Source organism: Muscardinus avellanarius (assembly GCF_963383645.1).
Source record: "Muscardinus avellanarius genome assembly, chromosome: 5".
NCBI lineage: Eukaryota > Metazoa > Chordata > Mammalia > Rodentia > Gliridae > Muscardinus > Muscardinus avellanarius.
In genome coordinates, this window is record NC_137790.1 from 131910527 (window position 1) to 131929840 (window position 19314).

A 19314-nucleotide genomic window follows, 5' to 3' on the forward strand; every position below is an offset into this window, starting at 1 on the left:
AGAACCTGGTTTATCTTCCTCATGGACCCCTGGAGCAAGACCACGTCAACTCGGTCGTCATATTTATCTAGGGTTTGCTTGGGAGAGTGCTCGGTCAGAGAAAGTCGGAGTATACAGATGTGCTGGCCTTGTTGCTGAGCTGGAAATGTGCAAGGGAAGAAAAGGAGGCACTTAATAAATAGCATCCACTCTTCCCCACATCACACACAGTGCCACCGAAGCCACCATTCAAATCGGTGTTCTAATTTTCAGCTTCTGGACACTTCTGGGGGGAAAAGACTGATTCAGAACCCCAGGTTACCTGAGATGCCGCAGTTACATGTTGTAATGGCTCCAGAAATTTATATGTTGTCAAAATGAAATTGAATTTTGAAAGGCTTCAAATGGTTGCGAAAAAACAGCCATCCCCTTCAAACGCACCCGTCGCGAGGCTGCTCTTGTGAATAGCTCGGCACGCTTTGCAAATAATATCTCATTAAACCACTCAGCCTCCCGGGGAAGAAGCAGTGGCAGCTTCTAGACTGTTTTCTTCACAAGCAGTAGGAGGGCAGTCCTGCTGTCTCAAAGAAAGTTTGGAGAGCCCACCCACCCCCGAGCTGAGAGTTTTTCATCTTCTTGGTAGCTCAGAATACATCCAGAACAACTCCTCAGCACGTCAGGAAGCTCATTAGGCCTTCCCACCACTAGGGGGCAGGCCCCACGCAGCTGGCCAGTCCCCTCTTCTCCCCCACTAAGCCCCACCCTGGGCCAGACTGCTCAGAGCTGAGACCCAGAGCCAAGGGGAGCTCCTACAGGGCATACTATACTGTAGGTACGTAGCACCTGCCAGAAGGTTAATGGATAGATTGTGGCGTGTGCTTTATTAAGGGTAAGTCAGAGATTGGCTGACCTAAGCCAGGTGTCACCAGCCGTCTCAGCAGCCTCCTGCCTGGCGGCTCCTACACAGCTGTACCTGTGGCAGCCACTATAGATGAGCTCATCCAAATCCCAGCCTCCTTTTCCCTCTTGCTCCCTACTGGAGAGGCTGGAAGGCTAAATGCATGGCTGTCCGGCCTCCTTTGTAACTACAGTGGCCTCATTCTGACCAATGAGCAAAATCTGCCAGGCTCTGAAAAGGCGTTTATGTTCTGATTAAGGAGAGCCCCAGTCTGGCTCAGCTCCTTGCTCCAGTGGCTTGCCAGAGGCAGGAGAGCCCTGTAAGCAGCCTGGCCTGGAGCTCGGGCTCTTCCCTCCTTTCCTTTAACCTTACCCTGCAGTTCAGAGGATGGGGCGGGAGAGGGGGAGCCTGGCCTCTCGGATGCTCAGATCCCAGATAAAGGACAACAGGGGAAATCAGAATAAGGTCCGTCGATTAGATAATAGTTCTGTTCCAATGTTAATTTATCTGATTTGAACCATTCTTTGTTCTTAGAAAACACATGAAGAATTTGGACACAAAGAGATATTATGTCCACAACTTACTCTCAGAAATTTCAGGGAAAACATTACATACAGATATTTACACATATACATGTATGTGCACATATGTGTATGGATATAAAAAGAATGAAAGATCGAACAAGCTTGGTAAAATGTTAACATCGGGGACATAGAAGTAAACATATATAGTAATTCTTTGTACAAGTTTTTTTTTACTACCTTTTTTTTAACAAGTCTAAAATTGCTTCCAAATAAAAAGGTTTTGGAAGTGCCCATGTACTCTAGGACCTCACTGAGTTCTATTTGCACAATCAGAGGTGACATTATGGGGACCTCGCAGACTTGTTTTGACTTCCAGTGACCCATTAGAGTACAGGAAGGGCATAAGTGTTAAAAAAAAAAAAAAAGAACATGGACTCCCCGCTCAGGTTGCCTGGCTTCTGGTTCTGCTTCTGGTTCTGGCTCTGACCCAGCAGCTTCTGAGGTTCCTGAGTCATAGAAAACCATTGTGGTTATTGGAAGGTTTTGGCAGAAGGTGTCCACTTCGAAGTGGGTGCCTGGCATAGTTCCCAGCCCTTGCTGAGTGTTGCCTGAACGCTACTGTTCTCATTGGCCCCCAAGTCCTCTTACAGTGAAAAGGAGCCCATGTGCGTTAGATACTGACCTAGACAGGTTTTTTTGGTGCTGAAGCCCTGATGTGAGCTTTTATCCCCATAAAGGCAGGGTGGCCGCAGCTGTGGGTGCAGACGTGCCTGCAAAGATGAAGAGCCGCATCCCCGTGGTGCTCCTGGCCTGCGGCTCTTTCAACCCCATCACCCACATGCACCTGCGCTTGTTCGAGGTGGCCAGGGACCATCTACACCAGACAGGTTGGTCGGGGAACCCCAAGTCCAACAGAATTGGGGAGGGTTGGGCTGCGTGGGACTTTGCTGACTGCTGCCATTGTCACCATTAGTAAACTGCTTAGTTGATGCATTTAGCACAAAGGGAATGGCGTACACATCCTCCATCATGTACAGGGGCTCCCGCGCCTTGGCTGTGTGGCATGTGTACAAGATAGATCCCAGGCCATAAAGGTGATCATGTGTCGGAGTCCCTCTCCTCCCCACCCACCTCACATTGTCCACGAACGCTAAAAAGACATCGGGCACTTTATGGAACCTGTGCCTCCTTCCAGGCCTTCCTGCTGGCACTCCTCATACGGAACTACACGCCCAGGGGAGTAGGTATCGCACGTCTTGGAAATCTCCCACTGCTCTTCTGTGGGAGAGCAAACGTTCCATCATGGAGATTTTCCTCTTGATGAGTAGATCTTTGACTATTACAAATTAACAATCTTGTATATATAGGGTATTGCCAATACAGATGGCATGACATTGTGAGGAATATTTAATCATCTGGAAACATATAATCTGGGAATGTTTCATCTCCTTGACTTTCCATTTCATTATTAAGGCAGTAAAATGGCATTCAGAATCCGCGTGGTTATTTATAAAGAATATAAGTCATTTATATGGTGATATCATCTATATGGAAATGTTTACTTATTATGGATTTATGTATGCTTTAGGTATTCATAAATATATTTTGTATTATTGAATTGTTCAAAAATTTTTGTCTCTAAGGGCATTGTTTTTACTCCAGAATCAATTCCTATTCACTTTTAATATAGGAAAAAGTATTTGAGTAACCTGTAAATCATTTCTTTAAGGAAATCATGTGCAAGTGTTAGCTTATTTTAAAGGAAAATGACGCCTTTGTTCATAAAACATATTTTCTTATTATTGAAAAAGTGAAAATGGATGCCAATCCTTTGTATATAAATAGCTCTTATGAGGGAATTTTTAAATATCAAACAATACTGTTGAAACCAGTGGATATCGGTAGCCACATACCAAACAAAAGATATGAATATCCAGTACATTTGAGGATGAATGCCCTAAATCACTAGAAGTCAGTGAAAATAAAAATTAAAACATGATAAACACCACAAGCTGATAAATACCCCGAAGGCAGCTACTCTCACCACAGAATTGCCACCATCTGTCACCGGGCTGGCAGTCGGGGCCCAGTAAACATCACTTGTGGTTGTCCATAGTTTTAGCCTATAAGACCGGCAAATATTAAAGGCTGACAGAATTTGGTGCTAGCAAGATAGGGGAGGGAAACAGCCATGCTCATGTACTGGTACTGATCAGATAAATTGTAAATTCTAAATTTATAAGATATAAATTATAGATTTAGAATCTGTATTCGCATTCATAGCAAGGAGAAAAATCAGCCAACGGGGAACCAAACCAGAACCGACAAAGAATGACACAGATGCTAGAATCGGTAAAGAGATGAAAACATTTATGTGCCATATGTTCAAAAGTTAAGAGACGCGGAATGCATAAAGACAACCCAAGTCACACTTCTTGACATAAAGACTATAATGTGTGAGATGGAAAATGGACTGAACAGGATCAACAACCCATTAGACATTGTGGAAGAAAAGGTAAGCGGACTTGAAGATGTAACAAAAGAAACTACCCAACATGGAATAGAGAGAGAAGAAATCATTTTAAAAAAGAAAAAGTAGTCGGGCATGGTGGCGCACGCTTATAATCCCATTTGAGAGGCTGGGACAGGAGGGTCACAGTCTGAGGACAGCCTCAGCTACTACTTAGGCCCTTTGCAATTCAGTGAGACCCTGTTTCAAAATAAAGATTAAGAGCCGGGTGTGGTGGCGCACACTTGTAATCCCCGCGCTTGGGAGGCTGAAACAGAAGGATCACACAGGTTCGAAGCCAGCCTCAGCTACTTAGTGAGACTCTGTTTCCAAATAAAATAGAAAAAAGGTCTGGGAGTATAACCCGGAGGTAGAAAGCCCCTGGGTTCCACCCCCAGTACCACCAAAAAATAAATAAATAAATAAATAAATAAATATTAAAAAATAGGGCTGGGGGTGTTAGCTCGAAGGGAGAATACCCCTGGGTTCCATCCTAAGTACCGGAAAAAAAAACAAAACAGAAAAAGTATCACGGATGTGTGGGCTAACCTCGAGTAGTTTCATACAGTTGCCATTGCAATTTCAAACGGGAAAAGCAAAACAAGAGGAAAGTGGAGGAGAAAGTGTTTGGAGAAACGATGACTGGAATTTCCAGATGTCATGAAAACGGCCCACAGATCCAAGTAGCTCGACAAACCCCCAACCACCGGAAATGGTAAGACCAAACCAAGACGTTATAATCAAGTTTCTCAAAACCAGGACGAGGGCATAATCTTACAAGAACAAGCAGATTGCAGATGGCAGAGGATTTCTCATTACTGAATTCACCAAAGAGAATTCAGTGCAGTCGACTCTTTAAAGAACTGGGGGGGGGGGGGACTGTTGACCTAAAATGCTGTATCCATTTTTTTATCCAGCAAAAATATCCTTTGGAAACAAAAACAAAGAGATAAATAGATAGATAGATAGATAGATAGATAGAGAAATATTAATGCCCAAATAACTCACCACCAGCAAACCTGCACTACAAAAAAAATCAAACAGAAATGATATAAAATGAAAATATTGATCTACAAAGGGAATATGCTAAGCGTTGGAAATGGTAAACACAAAAGTATTATTATATGGTACTACATAAGATTTTTTTCTTGTTCTCTAAATTTCTTTAAGAGGTAATTAACAGCAGTGGCACATGTGTATTATCTTGGTACTTGGGAGGCTGAGACAAGAGGATTGCAGGTTGAAGTTTTTCAATTGTTATTTCTTCAGACATTTTTTCCCCACTTTGCTCGGTGCCAAGGAGGGATACCTCCCATCAGGCAGCCGAGTAGAGATCCCGGGACGAGGTGACACCCAAGGCTTGAAGAATGTAGAAGACGGAGTTTAGGGGCACAGCTTAGCTAGAGGTTGTCCTGGGCAGAGAAATCAGAATGAGTAATAGCTGGGGTGGGGAACGTCACGTGGCAGGTAGAGAGGTGGGGCTGATGGGGCACAGAGCCCTGGGCCGCGGAGAAGGCCAGGCTCTGGCCATCCTGAGGGGTGTGGTGTACATCTCTGTGCAGTCAGGCACCCCCCACCCCTGCCCACTGCCCCAATGCCAGCCACAGCCCTGCACAGCCAGCAGAGCCACCGCAGGGCCAGGGCCCGCCTGGGGCCTCCCGGGGCCCCGGATAGAAACAGCGCCTTTTCTCTCCATCTGAACCGGCTTATCATCAAGGCAGAATGAAAATCTGGCCCCACAGCTGACTCTCCTTTTTCCTAAAGAAAACTAAATCTCCCTTCTGTTGGGGTAGTCACTGAAACAACTCACACTTTTAATTTTATTGCATGCATATAAATTGAGCTGAACAAGCCGAAGCACTTTGTGTAGTACCTTGGAGTAGAAATTAACGATGTCTTCCTGCCTTGCTGCGGACACACCGGCTCCCTGTTTGCTTTGAACTCGCCCCCACACGTGCCCTTCTTTGGACTGCCACCGTCCTGCCTTCCTTCATTTCTTCCTTTCTCTCCCTACGCAACAACAAACTCTTAAAAATGGATGGAGACTCTATAATAAATCAAAACAATCTTCCTATCTCTAGCCCTGTGTTAACACACCCCCCATAATGAAAAGCGCGTACATTGGATAAAAGGAAACCTACATCTGCAGAGTTTTATTGTTAATAATCCACTGCCACCGTCATGCGCGCTTGATGGATAAAATGTTGCCCCCAGCTGGCTTTTTCCCTCGCTCCTTTACTTGAAAGAATGTTTAGGGATGAGACACCGGCTGGTACAAACGAGAGGTATCTGGCGCTTTCCGAACTTTGTGCTGCTGGCCTTTAATCATAGACGCGTCCCTCTCTCCTTGTACCCTGGGCTCTCACAGGGGAGACACTCAAAGGCTTGACGGATGGATTTGTGGAGTGGGCGTCGGTGGCTTTTGATAGTTCGTTTGGGATTTTTATTCTCGTTTTGCTGATCTGAGACAGACACGCTTCTGCCCAGCATACGAGCTAGTCAATAGCCTCAGACACACCCAAAGCGTCCATTGACTCCACTAAGAACCCCGCCTGCATTTCTCTCGAGATGTTGGATGCCTTCCCAGTTGTAAGTGGTTGTTATCCCAACATGTAGTCACAGACTCACTAATGGAAGCTGAATTCAATTTAAATCTGTTTTATGTTATTTAGACGGTTCGTCATTTCTGATCAATATAATTTGGCCATTGGCCTGTGTTTCAGCAAACAGTCCACTTGTATTTCATTTTTAAAATCAAGTTTTGTCAGTTTAATTAATAATCTGCCAACAACTTGTTAGCACTCCTCGTTTTATGTACTCAGTGTACATTCATTCCCAGTGCAGTGGTGCACACCTGTGACTCTTGTACCTGGGAGGCTGAAACAGGAGATCACAGATTTGAGGCCAGCCTCAGCAACTTAATGAGACACTAAGAAACTTCATAATATATTTTTTCAAAATAAGAAAGGAAGGCTGGGGTGTAGCCCGGAGGTAGGACGTCTCTCGGTTCAACCTCCAATACCAAAAAAGGAAACAAACAAAAACCATACATTTAGACCTTTCTTTCAATTCAGTGGTATTCTAAGTGCACTGCGTGCACTTGCTTAATCTTCAGACAACCCTGGAAGGCGGGCGCCCTCACTGTATTTTACAGATGAGGAGACTGAGCCACGGCTCCGGGGTGAGCACCCTGGGAGCTCACAGGTCTAGGAAGCAGGAGGGCCGGCCCTCACTGCCCTGTGTCCTCCGCTCATTCATAAGGCTCCTGCAAGCATCAGTCTGTGCTGGGCGATGTGCCAGGTGCAGGGACATAGAGAAGCAGAAGTAGCCCCTGTGTTCCTGGGGGGCAGACACTGATCAGATCCCATGGGGGGTGCTCAGGTGACCTGTCAGTGCTATCAGTGTGAACAGAGCGGCGTGGCGCTTTGGTGTAGGTTAGGAGACAGGGAAGGTGTTTCTGAGAATATTAGGGCTGAGCTGGAGAACAATAGAACATGTTGTATTTGAGAAAACTACGTGGAGACAGAACCAGAAAGGGACATTTTCCAGTGAACTACAGGTAAAAATAAATAAATAAAAATAAATAAATAAATAAATAAATAAAGATATCTAGGACCAGAGAGCGAGAAAGAGACAGAGAGAGGGGAGGGCACGCTACAGGGAGAGATGAACCAGGAGGAACTGTATCAACCGAGCTCCACACAGCAGGAGGAGCTTACAGAGGACCCAGAGGAGACCCAAGAGATGAGGGGAAACCAGAGAGGTTCCGCTGTAGAAGACAGAAAAGACAAAGGGCCCCAGGATGGGTGTGAGAGCTCAGCAGTTTCGTTGGATGAGGGTGGAAAGGTGCGTCTGTGGGCTCAGCATCATGGACTGGTGGTGTCTGAGAGGGGCTTTTGTTGCAGCAGTTGTATCGACGGCCAGGTTAGCTATCAGCTCAGGAGGGAACACAGGCGGCTGGTAGAGACGGTCCTTTGGAGAGCAGCAAAGATCCAATGAGACGAGATCGAATGGACAAGAGCCAGGAGAAAAGCCTTGTCTCCAGTGGCCCAGGGAGCTGTGTGCCCCATCCAGGGAAGAAATAGCCACCACCTCTGACTTCTCAAGGGAAACTGGGAATGCAGATTTTTTGTGTGTTTAAATGGTTGGTGGTGGCTGCATCATTTGCAGTTGCACAGTATGAAAAGCAAAACAGCCTACTATAAACAAATATTCAACTTTATAAATAGGTCCCTTTTCCAGACACGTGGGTTAGCAGTGCTGAAATTACTTTCTGTGTATCCTGTGATTGAGCAGTAAGTAAATATTTTGTGGATAATGGAAGTCAGGTTTCTCATTGTTGGAGAAGGCAGTTACAAATATGAACAGAGGGAAGACAGAGATGCCCTGTGCTGTAGGAGTGGAATTGGAGGTTTTTATGTGAACTCATCAAGAGTCCAGATAGAAAGGATAGGTGGGTGGGTGGGTGGGTGGGTGGACGGATGGATGGGTAGATGGGTGAATGGATGGATGGATGGATTGATGGATGGATGGATGGATGAGTGGATGGGTGGATGGGTGGATGGATGCATCCGTGGGTATGGATTTGTATACCAACTTGCATACATCTCTATCTTATCCCCTATTTGCTAAAAGTGCCTAGAAATAATTATGCCCCAGTAACAGTAATTAGACTAGCACCCTGATTTTTATTTCTAATATCATTCTGTACTAAAAGGGCTTCTTAGAAAAACTCTGGGACTAGAGAAAAGAAGTAGAAGAAAAACCTGAAATACCTCAGGGTAATAGAAAGTAAGGAAGTTTTTAAAGAACGGGCATGTGTCAAAGGGACATGGACCAGTGTACAGGTCTCCCCCCAGCCAAGAGTGGGACAATTAGAGGATAAAAATTTAAAATGAAGTGTATATGTGTGTGTGTATATATATAATCACTAAATAAGTTTAAATCAAAGAGTTTAAACTCTCCCAGTCACTTATTTTATTACTTCTCCTTCCCTAAGGGCCCCCAGCCAATCCTGGAAGCCCCCAGCCCATCTGCACTCTCCCTGTGTACTTTATTACTGTTCTGTCTGAGATCCTAAGGTCAGACTTTTCAAGGATACTCACAGCGATACCTACAGCCCAAGTCCCCCCCTCCCCTCCACCACACTCCCCTTGCTTCTCCCTGATTGAACTCAGCCCCCCCACCCCCATTCCTCTGAGTCTTCTCTAGAGCAGCCAGGAGCTGCTGGGGAAGGCCACACCCCAGGAGCTCTTACAGTTTTGACCTCAGATGCATCGGCTGCAGCGTCCAGTGCATGAGGGTTCTGGTCCACATGGACTCACATGCACCCAACATCTTCTCAACTCTGAGCTTCCCAGGAAGCCTTGCTCCCAGCCAAGGACTGTGCCACCCACCCTTGAGGACAAGAGCAGCCACACAGGGGGCTCCGTCTCCTTACCACACACCACTTTCCAGCATCCACCCTTGTGCCCTCCACCTGCCATCTAAGTAGAACGGAGCAGGAGCTGGCCAGTCCATCCCCCTGGGCTGAGGCTTCCATCCCTCCTGCCCCAAGGGAACCCACCATGGAGGATGAAACCAGGCATCAGCAGCCTGAATCCACCATGGCAGCTATGTCTTATTTATATTTTTTAAGAATATTTTATGTTATTATTTTTGGTACTGGGAATTAAATCCAGAGACATTCTACCTCCAAGCCACACCCTCAGCCCTTTTTTATTTTATTTATTTTTGTGTGTGCTGTCCTGAGGCTAACAGGTGTTAGGTGGGTTGTCCAAGTAGACTTGGAAATTGCCCCCAGGTAATAGCCAAATTAGGGGTGAAGAGGAACATGATGTGCCAGGCTCCATGACCCAGGTGTGACCATGGCTTTATTAATCAGTAGAGGAACCCTTAAAAAAGGAGAAGATACAGGAGTGCCATAAGGAAGGTGGAGTGGAAGAGTTGGGGAGGTAGGTAACCGAGTCAGGGCTGGAGAGTATAGACCTTCATAAAAATTACCATGGAGTCCAAGACAAGAGCCTTATCAGGTGTGAAGTCCTACCTACAGCTATATTTTACAAAGATGTGTTTTATTTGTTTCTCAATAATACTTGAATCAAGCCTGGCGTGGCGGTACACACTTGTAATCACTTGGACTCACATACATCCAACATCTTCCCTCCTCAACTCTCTGAGCTTCCCAGAAAGCCTTGCTCCCAGCCGAGGACTGTGCCACCCACCCTGGAGGACAAGAGCAGCCACACAAGGGGCTCCGTCTCCTTACCACACATCACTTTCCAGCATCCACCCTTGTGCCCTCCACCTGCCATCCAAGTAGAATGGAGCAGGAGCAACTTCGTGAGACCCTGTTTCAAATTAAAACAGTGAAACAGGGCTGGGGCTATCGCTCAGAGGTAAAAGGCTCGTGGGTTCTATCCTCAGTACCACAAAAATATAAATAAATAAATACATAAATAAATAATAAAAGAATATTTGAATCGAATGGGACAGGAGAAGTTGGGATGGAAAGGAACACCTTAAGCACAAGAGTAGCAGTGGTACCCAAGAGAGCAGCACATGAGCTGTCATGACTAAAGGAGGCCGTGTAAGGATGCTCAGTTTTCAGAAGCTTGTATGACCTCTGCCTTCATATGCAGGGACACTGAGTAGACCTTGTCTCTTACACAGCTAGTGTGTGGGGGTTCAGAGGGACCTGAACTTGTGTCTCTGGCCCCTGGGCCTCGGTGATCCTCACCATCCTTGAAGCTTAAAGGCAAAGCAGGCTCTGCTGAATGTACAAGCCCCGAAGACCGATTTGGGGAAAGCGGATAGTCTTTGTGGACTCACAGGAGGTAGAGAAATGCCAGTGTCTTGGATCTTGGAGCCACGGATCCTCGGATCTTCCAAGGCCATTGATCTTGGAATCTGAAACACCAGGCGAGCAATGTGAACCTGAGATGAAGGCGACCCCACCCAGTGCTGGGGCTTGCTGACTCAGCGTCCTGGCCCTCTCTCCATTAGAGAGAGCAGGTCACCTAGTTAGACTCGAAGGGTCGCTTGTGTAGCGTTGGACACCCCCGCCTGCCTGCAGCTTGGCTGGGCGCGCATCCCCCACTCTTTGCCAAGGTGGTCTTGTGAGACACGTTAAATGCCTAGATGAGATTTTTGCAGTCATGGCTATCGTTGGCTTCCTCTTCTGGAAACTTCCAAATAGGCAAACGGCCCGCTCCCTGTGAACTCTTGCCAGCTCTGAGTGGTCATCACTGTTTCTAAGTGCTCGGAAACAGTTTGAAACTCTGTTCTTTGATTTTTGCTCTGGTTCAAATTCAGAGTTCCAAACTCTGGTCTCCAGAATTTGTCCTTCCTGCTTCTTCTACAGTGGACTCCAGAGATGCCTCTAGAAGATGCTGTGCTGGATTTCGGCCTTGGAGAGCAGACCTGGGAGCAGAGCTGCAGTCAGATCTCTTCCCTGTCCCTGGCAGGATGCAGAGGGTCAGGCCCAGGCCAGGCAGCCTGCAGCTCAGACCCCACCCAGACCCCACTTTCTGCCAAGATAAGCCCTGCACTGATTTGGCTGCTTTTGGGTCCCTGGATCCTCTATTTCTGCTTATCTTAGATGACAAAAAAAAAAAATAATAATGCAAGCTGATGGTGAACTTCAGAGGAGACACTGCTCCCCTCCTGAGACCATGGTGTCATAGAAAGAGGTCACTGGCTTTGAAGTCAAGCTTGGCCTCAAACTCACCCACCAGCTTTGAGACCTTGAGCAAGTCTCTCTAGCCTGCAGTTCCTCAATCATAGCAGAGGAATAATAGCTTCTAACCTTATAGGGTTATTTATTGTAAGACTCACATGAAATCATGTGTATCAAATGTTTTGTGCCAACAATATAGCAAATATGTGCTCAGTCTCTTCTCTTGTGCTTTGCTTAGGCCCCACTCAGAGCTGGCTCCAAGCATCTAGCATTTCTGTAAGCCATAACCAGACAGATTAACATCATGTTCTCTAGCCGGGCACGGTAGCACAGGCCTGTGAACCCAGTACTTGGGAGGCCAAGACAGGAGGATTGCAGACTCGAAGGCAACCTCAGCAAATAGTGAGACTCATCAACCTACTGAGACTCTGTTTCAAAATAAAAATAAAACAGAGCTGGGGGTATAGCTGAGGGTAGAACACCCCTGGGTTCCATCCCCAGTACCACAAAAAGAAACCCAAAAAAACAAAACAGACAACATAATATTCTCATATGTATGCATGGTAGTGTTAAAGCCACGTGAGCCTTCCTCCTGTTTTCTTTTAGCCCTTTCTTGATACTTTATGATGCTGTTACCTAACGATCCTGCCCCACATCCTTGTGGCATCGCAGATTAAATTACATCGTAAAGATAACAACCCCGTCCACAGCCCTGTCCTTTTCTCCCTTCTTTGGACAACCTTGAGGAGGGGACAGATAGTTTATGGCTCCCAGTTTTTCCTCTCAGTGACTCGCATTTTAAATTGAAGCATATTTATTGTAACATCATTTGCACCAGCAGTTTTTCTGCGTTAAATAAAAACGTCTGATCGGTGTCCAATATGATGCAGAGTACTGTTGCTGCCCCTGTGGTTTTAGTTTTAATTCGCTATTACACACTGCATATGGAGAGAATTAAATGCATCATGATAAGGCGGTGCAGTACAATCTGAGATAAGGGGGAAATTAAGCTATAATAATTCCATGTAAGGCAGTGACAGCCCCGGTTCTGGGTCTCCTTGGGCTTCGGGAGATACCATGAGAGCCCGAGTAAATATTACATAAGCTCAGCATGCTACTTTAATCTTGGGCTCACACGGACGCTTATTAATCAAATAGAGTGATTTTAATATATATTCATGGGCCGGGCTACAGCTTGACCTGAAAGAAACTGTTCACTTTCCCGTTTCTAATTTAAAAGATTTTTTTCTGGAGAAAATAGGTTTAAGAATGTTGAATCACTCCAGCAATTGTTTTGAACCAAGATAGTATTTTTTTTCCTATCGCATGAGGCTTCAAGGATTTGAGGTTACAAATGTTACATTCCAAAATCTTTCAGTGAGAGGTGCTTTTCTGATTTAATAACAAATCAGTATTTTTCTCTGTGCTTATATTTCCACCTTGAGATGGACCTTAACTGAAATGGATCTTGAAAGGATGTGTTGGGGACACTTTCCATGGCAGGTGTTTCTAGTGCCAGGCTCAGTGCAGGGTACGGTGTAAACAGCTCTGCACAGGTGCTGGGCTCTGATACCCAAAGTGCTATGAAAACTAAGGAACTCTTACTCATCCTCATGAACCCTTAGGCACCTCCCACCCCTTCTCCCATCTTCCCATCTTCTCCTCCTTTCCCCCAACCTAAATGCAAAACTAAAACATAATCAGCAGACTTGCCTTATCTTTTATTTATTTAGCTTTACTTTCTTATTTCTTAGAAGTGTTGCAAACCACACATCCAATAAGAGATTAGTATGCAGAATATATAAAGAAGTCTCAAGCCAGGCATGGTGGTCCATGCCTGTAATCCCAGTAGTTGGGAGGCTGATGCGGGAGGATCGCAGGTTCTAGGACAGCCTCAGTAATGTAGTGAGACACTCAGCAGCCTACAGAGACCCTGTTTCAAATAATAAAAAAGATTGGGGTGTATCTCAGAGGTAGAATATTCCTGGGTTCACCAGGTCTCCATCAACAGATGAATGGATTGCAAAACTCTGGAAAACACACACAATGGAATTCTACTCGGCCATAAAGAAGAACAAAATCATATCATTTGCAAGAAGATGGAAAGTCCTGGAGAGCATTATATTAAATGAGATCAGCCAAACACAGAAGGAGAAGGTACATAGGTTTCCTCTAATATGCCCAAACTAGGGAACGTAGAGGATACCAGTGGGACTCCAGGTAATGGAGGGGAAATACCAGCAAAGCTTGAATGGAAAGATAGGGGAGGAGGAAGACTGAACTTGTTAATGAGGGTCTACATCCGAATATGTGTAAAATTATGAATATGACATGGTTACCCTGGACAATCATTGGTGGGAGGGGGGAAGGGAAAACAGGGGTGGGGGAGCGGGCACCAAGTATAGTTTAAATGTATACCATTTATGTTCAATAAAAATAAATAAATAAATACAAAAAAGGGTATTCCTGGGTTCAATCTCCCAATACTAACAATAAAAAAGAAAAACTCTGAAAACTCAATATAAAAACACAGTTCAACTAGAAAATGGGCAAAACACATGAAGAGACATTTTGCTGAAGAGGATACAGATAGCAAATAAGCACATGGAAAGACATTTAGCAATATTAGCCATTAGAGAAATTCAGCTTAAAGACCACAATAACACATTACTGTATACCTACCAAATGCCTAAAATAAAAAATGGCAGCCAGGCATGGTGGCTGGTGTGCATGCCTGTACTTGGGAGACTGAGGCAGGAAGATTGCAGATTAGAGGCCAGCCTCAGCAAGTTAGTGAGACCTTGTTTTAAAATAAAAAAAAATAAAAAGTGCTGGGGGTGTAGCTCAGAGGTAGAATGCTTTGGGTTTAATCCCTAGTACCAAAAAAAATTAAAATTACTAAAAAATGGCAACACCAAATGCTGAAAAAGAGTGAACAGACACTGGACCACTCATAACCAATGCTGGGAGTGGAAAATGGAATAACCACTTAGGAAAGCAATTCGGAGGGTTATTATATAACTAAACTTGCAACTGCCTTGCGGTCCAGCAATTGTACTCTTGGGGATTTTTCCCAGAGAAATGAAAACTTAGGTATACACAAAAACTAGTACACGAATGTGCATTACAGCTTCATTCAGAACAGCCCAGAACCAGAAGCCGCCCAAACGTCCTTCAAGGGATGAATCCATCCACCACATAAGACGCTCCTCAGCTATAAAAAGAAACGAACTATCCACGCAGCAACCTGGACGAATCCCCGGGGAATACTGCTGAATCAGAAATGCCAATCCTCAAAAGTGGTACATCATCTGATTTCACTGACATACATTCTGGAGCTGAAACATCGTACACGCAAAAAACAGACCAGTGGTTGCCAGGGGTTAGGAAATGGACCTTGGAGGGCAGGAGGGAAGAAGGTGTAGGTATCAGAGAGCAGGGCAGGGGTTCCTCCTGGCCGTGGAGTGTTTGTCTTGGCTGTTGGTGAGGTGTGAAACTATAGATGTGATAAATTTCATAGAACTCACACACTCAGATGAGTGCAAAAGACTGGCTACATCTGATTCAGATCAGTGGGTCATGCCAACTTCAATGTCATGGTCGTGATATTGTAGTATAATATTTCAATATGTGCCAGGCGTGGTGGTGCACACCTATAATCCCATTACTTCAGAGGCTGAGAGAAGATGATCTCAGGTTCAAGGCCAGCCTCAGCAATTTGTCACAGCCCTATTTCTTATTATTCTTATTTTTTTTGTATTGGGAATTGAACCCAGAGGTAACCTACATCCAAGTTATACCCCCCAGCCCAATTTTATATCTTATTTGGAAACAGGGTCTCAGTAAGTTACTGAGGGCCTCACCAAGCTGCCGATGCTGGCCAACAACCTGCGCTCCTCCTGTCCCAGCCTCCCAAATACTGGAATTACAAGGGTGGACCACCGTGCCCGGCTCTGAGACCCTATCTCAAAATTTAAAAATAGGACTGGGGGTGTAGCTCAAAAGTAGAATGTCCCTGGGTTCAATCCCCAGTACAACAACAACATAAAAAAAAAACAAGATATTACCATTGGGAGTAACCAGGTAAAGGGTGAGTGGGATCATTCTGCTTTGTTTTCTTACAACAACATGTCAACCCACAGTCATCTCAAAAACACTTAACAAAAGAAAAAAAAACCCAAAGTATATTAATATACAGATGAACCGGTGAAGTACAGAAGGGACCCTGCCCTTCAGTGGACATCTTTCATTTCAAGTCCTCAAAACAGCTCTGTGAGACAAGTGGTACTGTGCCTGTATTACTAGAATAAGGTCACTTGAAGCCTGGAGAGGGCACATGTTCTGCAGGTGTTTGGTTCAGCCCCAGACTCAGAGGCTATCCCGCATGGGTGCCCCTTCTCCGGAGCAGACAGAGCTTTCTCTGGCACCTTTGGCTGCTGCCACCAGCCAGTCAAGCCAAACTCTCAAGTCCCTAAGGAGACAGCTCCAGGGTTAACATGCCAGGACTGGTAACCATCTCTGTCTTCCAAATGGGAAGTGACCGTCATTCAGAGTCAGGGACCAGCCCTGGGCTTCTTAGCTAAGTAGACCATAAAGAGAAACCGTGCAGAACATTCAGAAAACCCAGTCCCGCATCAGATAAGTCATTCGGTGAAGTACAATTCCCACCAGCACAAAGGGCATTAATTAAAACGAATTGAATAGATGTGTCTGTATAAATATTCCTAAAGATGAGGTTGTCAAGACAGAGTCAGACCTTGGGGAAATTTACGAGTTACTGATAATTATGGGGAAAATAAATTTAAAAGGACAAAATCATTTAAGACTAGATTTTAGAAACTAATGAGATTGGTTACTTACAGGGGCAGATGGGAAAAGGGCAGAAAGAATTCAGGGATGGGAAAGTAGCCGGAGCCAGGGGGAGCAGAGAGAGACCCTGCTTTGAGCATGCCTCTCTCCCTAGTGTTGGCTCTTGAACAAGGAAGCTGGTAAGAGAACCTAGCTCTCTCCCAAATGAACACCCACCGTCCCAGAAGGCAGTAGAAAAGAAAAGGCCTAACCTCAGTCATTTGGAAACAGCATTGTGACCAGATGCTGCAAAGCTCGCAACCAGAACAGCAAAACGTTTCCGCGGGTATCGTCCTCTAGCTGGTATGCTTCTTTTCCATTGGGGTATGAGGGAACAATCTTGGAACTACTGTATGTAAATATTAGAATCAAACAAAGGAATAAATTATTGTGGAGGATAGAGCCAGGTTTCTTACTGTTGACAAAAGAATGCTAATAAAAAATAACAAAAAGGAGAGGAGGAAGCTAGAATGGAATCTCTACTTTTCATTGGAATTGGAGGTTTGGGTATGGACACACACACACACACACACACACACACACACAAATTGTTATAGAAGTAAGTACAGAGACTTATGTGAGTGTATGCACTAGGAAAAGTAAGTAGCTACCCATATAGGCGTAGATATAGTAAATATAATTATACATCCATGCAGATAATTTCCAAGCTATGTCCCCTAAGAGGGCCTAGAAACCACAAAACCCCAGTAGCATTGAATGTAACGAGCCCCCTTGGCTTCTAAATGTCATTCTTCAGTAAAAGAAACCAGAGCCCCTTGGAGAAATGGGTCGACCCCAGGCCAGGGGCCTGACGCCTGTGGATCCAGAAAGCACAGAAGCGCTTAATAAGTGATGGGGCATGTCACAAAGACACGAGGCAACCTGAAGGAGCTTCCATTGGTCAGATGTGGCTGAGTCAAGAAACAAATAATGATTCTGGATTAACCCCAGAGAATAAGGTAGACACCCCTGGGTCCATATTGATAAAATGCAGGAGAAAAGGCAAACCTTCCTCATTTAAAGTTTTAATTACTACTCTAGAAAGAATGTTGGAAACAGAAAAATCCCCATCTCACACACATCGCAGGAATGATTGCTGCAGACCAGACTCGCCGATGGATGCTACAGTTAGTAGGCACGCGTGTCGTGGGAAACGGGATATTTGCATAGTCTCATGGTGTTTTCCTACATGATACTTATTAATTAGAGATACCCAGGGGAAAATAATAACTACACTGTGGGGAATTCTGACAGATACCAACTCAACCAAGTATCCAAGTTAATGTCCTCAGAACCAAGATAAATCAACATCCCTAGTAGCTCCGAGAGGATGCACAGAGGAGGGTGCAGCATCCCTTCTGGGGCATTCTTGCCTAGATGAATAAGCTTAATCTAATCACAAGAAAACATCAACAAACCAAGCTGAGGGAGGTTCTAAAAATAACTGGTCAGTACTTTTCTAGCATCCAGATCTTGAAAGACTGAGGAACTATCCCTGATGGGAGGAGACTGAAAATACTGGATGACTACATGCAATTGGAGATCCTGGATTAGACCCTGGACCACCAAAAAGGCTCAGGGGAACAGTAGGGAAATATGAAAGATCTCTCCAGATTAGTGGGTAGTGTTAAATTACTATTTAACTTCCTGGTTTAGATAATCAAACCTTGATAATGGAAGATGTTAACATTAGCAAAAGCTGAGGAAAGAATATATAGGAACTCTTTGTACTACTTTTGCAATTTTCCTGAGTCTAAGATTACTATAAAATAAGTCAGGTTACAAAGGAAGTCAATTATGTTGAAATCAGTATCCAAATATTTAAGCAAACGTGTTAGAATAAAGAAACTTAATTTTATCATAGAAGACTATATTCCATATGAATAGCTTGGCAACATATCACAAAATACGTTTGCATGCTGTTATTTAATCTCTAAAGCAAACCGATGAGGTTGGATGGAGAATGTTGAGGAGGGAGATTGGTGATCCCTGGTCCACCCCCAGTGGCTCTGCCCATCCATACCTATGCTTGGAAAACTTTACAGCCATTGAAATCTGAGGAATTTATTCTTGAGTCCTGCTTAGGACTTCAACACACGCTGGCCTCTCCCCGCCCAGTGTCTGCACACACAGAACCTCCTTGAGGACTGCTGACATGAATTATGGAAGAGTTTGCCTACAGAGAGTTGGCACTCCAGTGTTACATCATGAACTACAGTGCTTTGTGCTTGGTTGTCTTTCTCTTTTTTTTCCCTGAGGTTTTAGTGCACGGGCACGTCCTCTGGGGCTATGTTCAAAAATTAGCATAGGACAAATCACATATAATCAACAATACCCTGGACATCCCCAAATCACCCCATGCATAATGATGTGTATACAACTGACACTTATATACTGCACATGTGTGTCGATAAGGGGCAGACAGCACACTCAGAGTGAGTTTAGTGTTTTGAATAAGATCATGGACTCTGGAACCAGAGTCCCTGGGTTCAGATGTTAGTCCTACAATTAATTAGCTTTGCAGCTCTGGGCTAGTTACTTAACCTTTCTGTTTGTTCACTGGGAAAGTGGGAGTGACTGGTGAGGTTCGTCCATACAGGAGTTGTGAGGATTAAGAAGGTGACACATGTAAAACCACCAGCACAGCTCCTAAGAGTTTAACGTATACACCACCCCTTATTATCATTATTATGCATTTATATATGTGAGCATTTTGTATAGTGATACATCCATAAATGTAACTTTAAAATAGTTTAATTGCTAAGTGTCATGGTGTGGACCTGGAATTGCCCTAAAGGCTCATGTGTTGGAGGCTCGGTCCCTATTGCAGCAGTGTTCAGAGCCGGGGTTTAGGGTAAAGATTGGAGTATTGCAAGAA

At 44.8% G+C, this 19314-nt stretch overlaps 1 protein-coding gene across 1 annotated transcript in view; it reads left to right on the forward strand.

Annotated features, from left to right (window-relative positions):
- Positions 1-2146: 2146 nt before the first annotated feature.
- The window catches only part of NMNAT3 (nicotinamide nucleotide adenylyltransferase 3), a gene marked incomplete at its 3' end in the record, with an annotated part of 53191 nt that continues 36023 nt past the window's right edge, over positions 2147-19314 (forward strand). The window contains exon 1 of the mRNA XM_080696605.1: positions 2147-2288. Coding sequence (XP_080552731.1) covers positions 2180-2288 — 109 coding nt within the window. The 5' untranslated portion in view covers positions 2147-2179. The remainder of the gene's footprint in view (positions 2289-19314) is intronic.